This window comes from Vigna radiata, unplaced genomic scaffold (assembly GCF_000741045.1).
Source record: "Vigna radiata var. radiata cultivar VC1973A unplaced genomic scaffold, Vradiata_ver6 scaffold_48, whole genome shotgun sequence".
NCBI lineage: Eukaryota > Viridiplantae > Streptophyta > Magnoliopsida > Fabales > Fabaceae > Vigna > Vigna radiata.
Genome location: NW_014542925.1, coordinates 1,781,409 through 1,790,693, shown reverse-complemented (window position 1 = coordinate 1,790,693; position 9,285 = coordinate 1,781,409). Strand labels below are relative to the sequence as shown.

General features: G+C 32.2%; 1 protein-coding gene across 1 annotated transcript in view; it reads left to right on the top strand.

Annotated features, from left to right (window-relative positions):
- The window catches only part of LOC106752821 (protein REDUCED WALL ACETYLATION 4), a gene marked incomplete in the record, with an annotated part of 15,537 nt that extends 13,296 nt beyond the window's left edge, over nucleotides 1–2,241 (top strand). Inside the window, 7 exon segments of the mRNA XM_014634592.2 lie at nucleotides 189–338; nucleotides 457–712; nucleotides 1,321–1,436; nucleotides 1,537–1,623; nucleotides 1,759–1,847; nucleotides 2,010–2,072; nucleotides 2,188–2,241. Coding sequence (XP_014490078.1) covers nucleotides 189–338; nucleotides 457–712; nucleotides 1,321–1,436; nucleotides 1,537–1,623; nucleotides 1,759–1,847; nucleotides 2,010–2,072; nucleotides 2,188–2,218 — 792 coding nt within the window.
- Between the last annotated feature and the right edge of the window lie 7,044 nt (nucleotides 2,242–9,285).

The following is a 9,285-nucleotide window of genomic DNA, read 5'->3' as shown; positions in this document are numbered from 1 at the left end:
TGCCCAGAAGAAACTGTGAAAATTTGAAGCTATTTGATGATGTATGATTGTCGTGAAAATTAAATATAGTATTATTCCCGTTTATTGCTTTCAAAAGTGCCATAATTCATTAGAAACTACTTTTTAAATTTTGTCTGTCACTTCTATGTACTGATGCAGCTGTTCAAGCTTTTGTTCCATTTGTTCAGGTCCTCTTTTTAATGTATCATTATTTTGCTGCAACGGAGATATACAATGCAATACGNGTTTTCATTGCTGCATATGTTTGGATGACTGGATTTGGCAACTTCTCCTATTATTATGTCAGAAAAGATTTTAGCCTTGCACGTTTTGCTCAGGTAAATGAGTCCTTGACCTTAAATACTGTTTTTGTTATACTTGATGTCCCGTGTCTATCCTTTTCCCGTCACTCTTTTTGCATGAACAGTATACCNAACTCATTAAAATTCCNTGCAGATGATGTGGCGGCTTAATTTTTTTGTGGCCTTCTGCTGTATTGTTCTTAACAATGACTATATGCTCTACTATATATGTCCAATGCACACTCTCTTCACTTTGATGGTGTATGGAGCATTGGGTATATATAACAAGTATAATGAAGTTCCCTCCGTGATAGCTGCAAAGATTCTGGCATGCTTTCTTGTGGTGATATTGATTTGGGAAATCCCTGGATTCTTTGACATATTTTGGAGCCCATTTGCTTTCTTTTTGGGTGAGTAATATTATACGNAACTTGTACTTCTCTGTTATTGGTTCAACTTTTGATTATGCTCATTTTGCTGTGACTCTTCCTTATTAAGTACTTAANTTTCTGATCTTGCCATCTGGATCAACTAGACCAACTTGATAGCCTTAAACCTTCTNTTTTTCACCTTTGCAATGGCCACTAAAATTTTCTGGGCTTTGAATTGAATGGTTATATTGTGCTTAAAATTGTAGATCGTTGCCTCTTTTTAACTGTAATTACAATCAAAGCGATGAAATAATTCTTAAATTTTAGGCCCAACTCATCCCTACAAATTTGGTTTGTGAAGAGAGCGGTGCATAAACTTTGTTAGTTCTTATTATGTTACTATTTGTAGTCAATGTGGGACTTGGGTTTTTCAAAATAACAATGTTATTGTAAAAAGGATTCTAATATATACTTATGTGGAATACACTCTTTTATAAAAGTAATCCACTGATGTGTCCTCCTCTCTCTTTTTCCCTCTTAGTGGATGCTTTTATGTGTGTAGTCTGTTTACAATTTTCTANTCGATTTGCTATATAAACTTACATGATGTTTAGTGCAAATGCATAATTTCAACTTTTGTGTGCCAGGTTATACTGATCCTGCAAAGCCAGATCTCCCTCGAATGCACGAGTGGCATTTTAGATCTGGGCTTGATCGCTACATCTGGATAATTGGAATGATTTATGCATACTTTCACCCAAATGTANNCTCGAATACTGGCNTGTGTNGTGGCCATTGTTTTTTTGTTCTTTTTATTATATTTGGTCCAGCTATCTTAAATATTAAATATTTCACCATCTCAGGTTGAGAAATGGATGGAAAAATTGGAAGAGAGTGAAACCAAGAGGAGAGTTACGATCAAAACTGGCATTGTTTCTGCTGCACTATTTGTGAGTTACATGTCCTACAATACATTGATATGATTATTCATGGTTTTCTATTNTCCTATGTTATTACTTGAATATTATTTAATATAGACCAAGAATAGTAAACAAGAACATCTCTTTTTCATTTATCTTTTCTAGGTGGGGTACTTGTGGTATGAATACATATACAAGCTGGACAAGGTCTCNTACAACAAACTCCACCCTTACACCTCATGGATTCCAATTACGTGAGTGTTATCTTTTTCTTTTGTTCCTTTTGTTGTTCTTCGTGTTTTCTGTTTCTATACTTTATACTTGGAAGACAGGAAACCTATAGTAATATATGAGATCTGATTATATTTTGTTTTCATCTCCTATTGATCCCTTTACCTTATTATTATCATGTTCAGTGTATACATTTGCTTGAGGAATTTCAGTCAGCGGCTTCGTAACTTCTCTTTGACCCTCTTTGCGTATGTTCTTTACCTTAATTATTGAAATTCCATGTTGATTGGTTTTGGCACATTTTATTTATTTGGTGACAGCTATCAATTCTTTTGTTGCTTAATTTCCTCCATTTTGTATCAGATGGCTTGGCAAGGTTACTTTGGAAATTTAAATCTGTTCCAGTTAATTTCTTTTGATTCTGGTGCTTTATACAAACTTGTTTGAGTTTGTTGAATGTGTCTTAAGGTGTAGCAAACCAGAATAAGCAATGAAATGCAATATGCATAGCTTGGTTGCTTAAAATCCTTAAGAATTCCACTGTTTCAGTTTGAGAAATCTGGTTTTTCACCGTGCCAATTGAATTGAATTGTGTAATTTGAGTTTGGTCATGCTAAGCACCTTAATTCTAGCTTAGTTCTGTGTAATTACACTGCCTTGAGTCATTTCTTTGCTGTCCAACTTTTGAATCCATGAAAAACTGAATTTGGGTGGTGATTTGGTGCAAATTTTCTGCATAAACGTTACAGCAGTGGTGATTTGTGAAAATCTGTTGTTTCTTTACTGTTTCATAGCTTGAGCAAGTCCAAATTGATGGTTTAAGATTGATAGCACCGTTTATTTTGTCAAAACACATCCTATATGCAGATTTGTAGTTTAAACCATCACTTTTTGGGCTAAAATGGAAGTGAATTAGTGAAGTTGTATTACAATCAGATTTCGAGTTGTTTAAGATTTTAAACATACTTAAAATTATCAAACAAAGTTGCTGGATCATTCAAAAGAGCTGTTGAATCACTTCATTTCGAATTTGAGTATCAAACCACCAATTCAGTTCATTTTTTCTGGTGCAGTTTTCACTGTGACAGCACTGTTTGTGATATTTTTGATGCAAAACACTTTTGGATTGTAGCAAGAGCTGGTTCATGGTTATAGAATGAAAATAAATGATCAAAATAAGTAAAAACAAGTGTTAAAAGGCTTGTAGAACCGTTCAATCCAGATTCAAGCAGTTAAAACCCCAAAACACAAAATCTGAATTTCATTGGGGCATTTTAACAAACACTTATGTAAAAATATCAAACAGTTTGTCTGGTTGCATTTGTGAACTGTGTTTTGATTTTTTTCTTGCTTTATTCATCTGTTCTAGTGCCTTTGTTAGGTTCCTTTTGTGTGCTAGCTTTTATTGAATGCTGTTCTATTTGAATTCATCAATTTGTTTGGCCTCCAAACTGCTGTTCAACCACTTGCAGTGCAAAATTCTGGTGCAGAATTTTAGATCTGTTTGGTGTTGCTTGAGTGGATTCTTGAGGTGTTGTGGTAGCTGTTGTGAGGCATCCAGTAGCAGAACCCTTTCCCTACCAAGGTAGCATCTTAGGAAGTGGAGAGGAACCTGAATTCTGGAATTCAAGTGTGCTGTCCAGCAAGCATAATTTTCACTTTCCAGCAGCATAAAACACTGAAATTTTGGCAACTTCACTACCCAAATTTTGAGATACAAGCCAAACAGTTGAGTGTTGGTGAGATTGAGTGTATATCATCCAAAAGAAACTTGCTAGTGGAGTGAAAATAACCTGAAACAGTCCAGGAAGTGAGATTTGAGCGATTGCACATGAAGCCAAATAGCTTTGGCCGAGAGAGATACTGCATTATTTTCCAATACTGAAACATTTTCTTGCAGAGATTTAACAGTGCAGGTTTCTTTGAACTGAAAGGAGAAAGCAGAAAGCAGAATGAACATTGGTCCGTAAAGCACAAGCACAAAGGTTCCAATTTAGTAAAAAAAAAAGCAGTGCATCAATTGAAGGCTCTTGGCAGACCTTCCAAGCAACTCTGGACTGAACTAATTCTCCAACACAACAGCTTTCATCATGGAAATGTGGCAGACATCTACCTACTTTTTCTTCACAGCAAATCCAAGGAGCAGCAAGAACAAGTTTCAAAATATTATACTATAGAGTGAGTTAAAACACTCAAAAACATTAATTAAGATCAACATGAGTGAAAGAAAAATAAAATAAAAAGGAGTTATATATTATTATATAAAAATATTAATGTTCAAGTTAATAAAGTTTGATTTGGTAAATTATATTAGACCAAGAAAACCGGTGAGAACATAATTCATTATCATTAATTTTATTGAGACTCAAAATAAAAGATTAATTATTCGAATTGTCCAAATGATTGATTTGAATTATTGAATTTAAAATAAAATAAAATTAGCAAATGCATAGTTATACATACTAACTATGGAATTATTTAATGGCTAGATACCTACTGAATAGTAATAATGTCTATATACTCGAATCTATATTCATGACAACATATTCTTTTAAGATATTTAACTTCATTCTCCGAGGATACAACTTATAACCATGTTCCTTACAATCATCTTTCTTATACAAATTTAGTTTATAAATATGATACAATAAACTTATTTTACCTTATGACAAAAATTATTTTTAAAAATATGAAAATTACAATATAAATAAAATTAATAAGAACTAAATACTTTAAATTTAAAATAATAAATTATTTATTATTTTTAGTCCTTAAAAATAATAAATTATTTATTATTTATTATTCTAAATATAATAATATATTAAATATATTTTTAGTCCTTAATTTTTATGTGAAATTAAGTTTTATTTAAAAACTTTATTAATAAATAGGCGTAGTTTTCGTAACTAAATGATATTAAAATTATATTAATATGGTAAATATGTGTATTCATATGTAAATACATGACAGTATTGTTTGTCATATAATAAATCTTTCGTGAAATTACATTAATAAAGTTAAAAAATGTAAATAATTTAAAGTTTAAAATAGGAAAGAAATCTAATTTAGGATGAAATTTAATTATTTTGTCTCATCTTATGACATTTAATAGTTACTTTCGAAATCATCACTACCATTCTAAGCTCATTTTGGTTAAGTTCACTTGCACAGATTTACTATTTAAAGAGATGTGGGAAGACGGATTTGCAGAACTTTTTATGTTTACTGGCACAGATTTCAGAGAAAATGAAAGGAGGGATTTGGGAGATGAGCTTATCATCTAATAAGATTTGCCCAGAAAAACATCACTTTACTATATTATCCCTAATATAATAATAATATAATTTTTCTCCTGTTAAGAATTAATTTTTACTTTTTCTCTACTTATAATAATTTTCACAATTATATATAATATTAACAATTACAAATTTATATTACTTTTACTACTAAGGATATTTTGGTAATCTTTAATTTTTATCAATTAAATAATTTTTTATCTGTCATAGTAGTCAAATTCTACACTAATTTTTATAAACTTTACTTCTAAATCCACTCTTACTCACCTCCAAATCCACTAAAAAACAACCACAATCAATTCACCTTCAAATCCCCTCAAATTCATCCAGTCACTCTCTTCTAAATCAATCTTCTAAAGTAAAAACAATCTTTGTCTTGTTTCAAATCTCATCTTATGTCTTGTATGTATAGGATCTTTTGATTAAGGCTTAAAATATGTGAAAAACTCATCACATATATAATATTTTCAAAGTTATATGTGCTAGCTTAACTTTTAGGGATAGGAGGAATATGACTCCCATTTTTTAATATATATAAAACTAATATATAAGTAAAAATATTATTTTTAATTATAGTATGTTTAATTCTTTTAAAATTGTAAATACTTATAAATAAAATTTTGACATCTCAAAATATTTTTTAATATCCTTCATTACTTACATGAGTGATCTTTAATTTCACATTGTGTTACTGTATGTATGACTGATGGTAAACCCCAAGCTAAGAGACTAACCACGAGATCGATGACTAAACCCATACAAGAAGAATAAACTTGATTTGAAATAGGTGTGCCCAAATCTTAATCTCTTCGACTAGTGATTGGTGCACTTATTAATAGGTTTCCTTTAGGCCTTGTATTATGGGTAGTGTTGTCAAAATGGGCTACCTGGCCCAATCTGACCCGTCCACTAAGGGTTGGTCACTTAGTGAACCAATTCAACCTGACGCACTTATTAGTGAGCTGAAAAAAATTCAAACCCGACTTGACTCACCACAAGTTGGTGGGTTAAACAGGTTGACTTACTATCTCACTTAATGACAAGTTTTTTTTTTCAATTCCAAAAAATATATTTTTTTTCTAATTCAAATCTAAATAAATTTCAATCCAAAACGATGTTAAATTCCAAAGACAATTCGAACTAAAAAATATAATACAATCCAAAATCATCTTAAACTCTAAATATAATCCAAAAGTAAACTTAAAAAACAAAATTAGGTGGGTTAGAGAGCCAACCCGGCTCACCATGAGTTCAACCCAAGTGAGCTGGGTTCTTAGTGGGTTAGCTCAAAATTGGCCCATATCAAAATTTCAAATTTTTTCAACCCAACCTGACCCAAACCTATGGTGAACTGGGTTGGCTCACGGGTTTCAACCCATTTCAACAACACTAATTATGGACCAAGTATTGTAGGGTCTTAGGCCTTGTACTTAGGCTTTGGTTGAGGCTTGAGCCTAGTTTTGGTAGTTTTGGGCTAGGGTTGTAAGACATGAGTGTATTGCACGAGCCCCAAATCACCCCAAAAGGCACAAGCTTGATCTCCAAGGTATGGTGAAGCTCCTTTGTCTATATCATGCATTAGGAAAGTATGACCTTGCCACTCGAAAAGTCACTCATGATTGAATGATCATTGTAGCCCCTTTTGTGTTTGTCTCCCAGGGGTTTTTCTCTCTCATTTTGTAATACACTTTTTTCTTGGGCTATAAGTAGAAACCCTCTCTTATTGTAAAAATCACTTTTGAGATTAGTAAAGAAATGCTACCAAAATTGTGTCATTCTACTTGTCTCCAAAGACTTATATGTCGAACTTAGGACTTATAAGTGTTTTATTTGGTTGACCTATCCAACATTGTTGTATTTTTGTAACGTTGCACTAGTTGAGATCATAAACTTGTTTGATTCTTCTTCATCCTATCATATATTGGACCTAAGTAACTAAGGGATGTAGAGGTTTATGTCCTATGTAGCTTGTGTTGACTACTATGTTACTTGTTGCCCACCCACTATCCTATTTGTACCTAGTTGGGGGAAGTTAATGATTCCATACATGAAAATTGTCTTTATTTTTTTAAATAGAAAAATATTATTTTTTTTATAAAGTAGAATTTACTTTGATTATAATGTTAAATTAGAATTTACTTTCATTGAAATTCCTTTCATTTTAAAATAGGTGTAAATAATAATTTTGTATCTGAGCCTATTAAATCCAGTAAATGTAGGGGGTATGGACCTTGGAAGACAAGGTAACAAGGAGAAAATTGAAGATATCAAGCATTAAAATTTGGTCAACAAGGAAAACAAGCCAAAGAAGGAGTAAGCTAAGTATGCAAGGTGTAACACCAACATAACACAAACATGATGTAAGCTTTACTAAGTGAATAACAAATTAAAAGATTAACCAAATTTATCTAAGAAGATGATCCAATGATAATAAAATTCAAGTAAAAACAATATAACAATATATGCACCTTTAATGTTATGTTGAATGAGCATAACATGAGTTATTTTAGCTCAAATGATCGTGTTGGTTGTGCATTAAGTGTTTCAATGGTAAAGGTGATTTAAAAATGTCTTTTGTAGTAAGGTTTGATGAGTTTTTAAGACACACTTTGAAAATATACTATAAATTTGTGTGATAAACGTAATTATATAAAGACATTAATTGAACATTTCTTAAAGGCCTTACAAAAATTACTTTTAATTCTAATTATTAGGCTTGAATTGATCATGGTGAAGATATGTTGTACTAGAACTTACCTGTTGACAATGACATGAGTGTTTCAAGAAGTGATGTAGATGATGGAATTTGTATTAATACTGAAGATGATGCTTGATGGGTGTCGCCGCCCAATCAAATTTGATGTGCAGTTTAAAGTGCAGTATAAACTAGGGAATGACCCCTAGGTCGTCTCCCAAGGACCAAATTTGTGGTTCAATAATCGAGTCTAACATAAAAGGGGGTTTTGAAAAGGTTTTGCAAAAAAAATAAAAGACTCAATAAAAACATTAAGGCAAGCAACACATTCAAGCAACACAAAATAAAATTCTAGCCACTAACACCATAACTACACAACTATCTAACCCTATTAAATTAATTTAAATGCAAAACCAAATTAAAGAAATGTAAAACAATTCAACCTACTATTTAAATCAAATTAAACAAAAGAAATAACAACATTATTTTTCCTATCACTCACGTGACCAAATGGTTTTTACCAAATGAAGCTTGAAATTCCAATGCCCTTAAAATAACACTCATTGCCGTGACCCTTTCTTGGCTGGAACTGTGCACCATCTGCTGCCACCAATTACTCATTCAATGGAAATTAAGGAATTTTGTCTTCCAAATGAAACATGAATTTTTCTAATTGAACTACCAAGGTCTCCACGTCCCTGCAGCATTACCGTGGCTTCCTAAGATGTTACAATTGCAATGCTTACTCCAATTTAAGCTCCCAAGAAATAAAGCTCTGGACCCACTTCCAATTAATGATTCAGTTCTTCAATCTTTAAAGAAAGGAAAGAGAAATGAGAAATGATGTGATGAAGCTTCCAGGACGTGACAACACCATTGCTTTATTTTCCAAATAGAATTGTTGCAGCAATTGGATGCTAAACACGTGAATCAGCTATGTTTCCCTTTCTTCAATTAATATCTTCATTTATCAACATCAATATTTCCCAAAGAAATTGCTGCAGTACTCTTTCCAACTCCCATTGCAACAGTGGCTGCATCCAACGTCCCAGACCGTGCTGCTAGTTCTGTTCTAGCTTTTACACAATATGTAAAAACCCAATTCTGCCTATTCTCTGCTAAAACGTGATTTCTTCAAGAAATGTGATGCAACTTTGTAAACCGAGCCAATCAACTTTACTAAATAAAAAGGTATTGAAATGCTTTTCAAAATAAAATGGAATAACCATGAACCATGTGCTTCCTTCTATATATCAGAAATCGTGAGCAACAATTTTTTATAAGAAAAACGTTACCAGCTTCCCCAAGAACCCGAGAATCATTCTCCCTAAAATTCAGAGTGACGGCTACTACTCCAAAATGGTCCGAGAATAGTATGTCCAAAAACTAGGGTGGGGTCCACCCAAACCCTAAAGTTATGTCAAGTTTTATTTTTTTACAACTTGGGCTTTGCCTACACTACCAAAAATT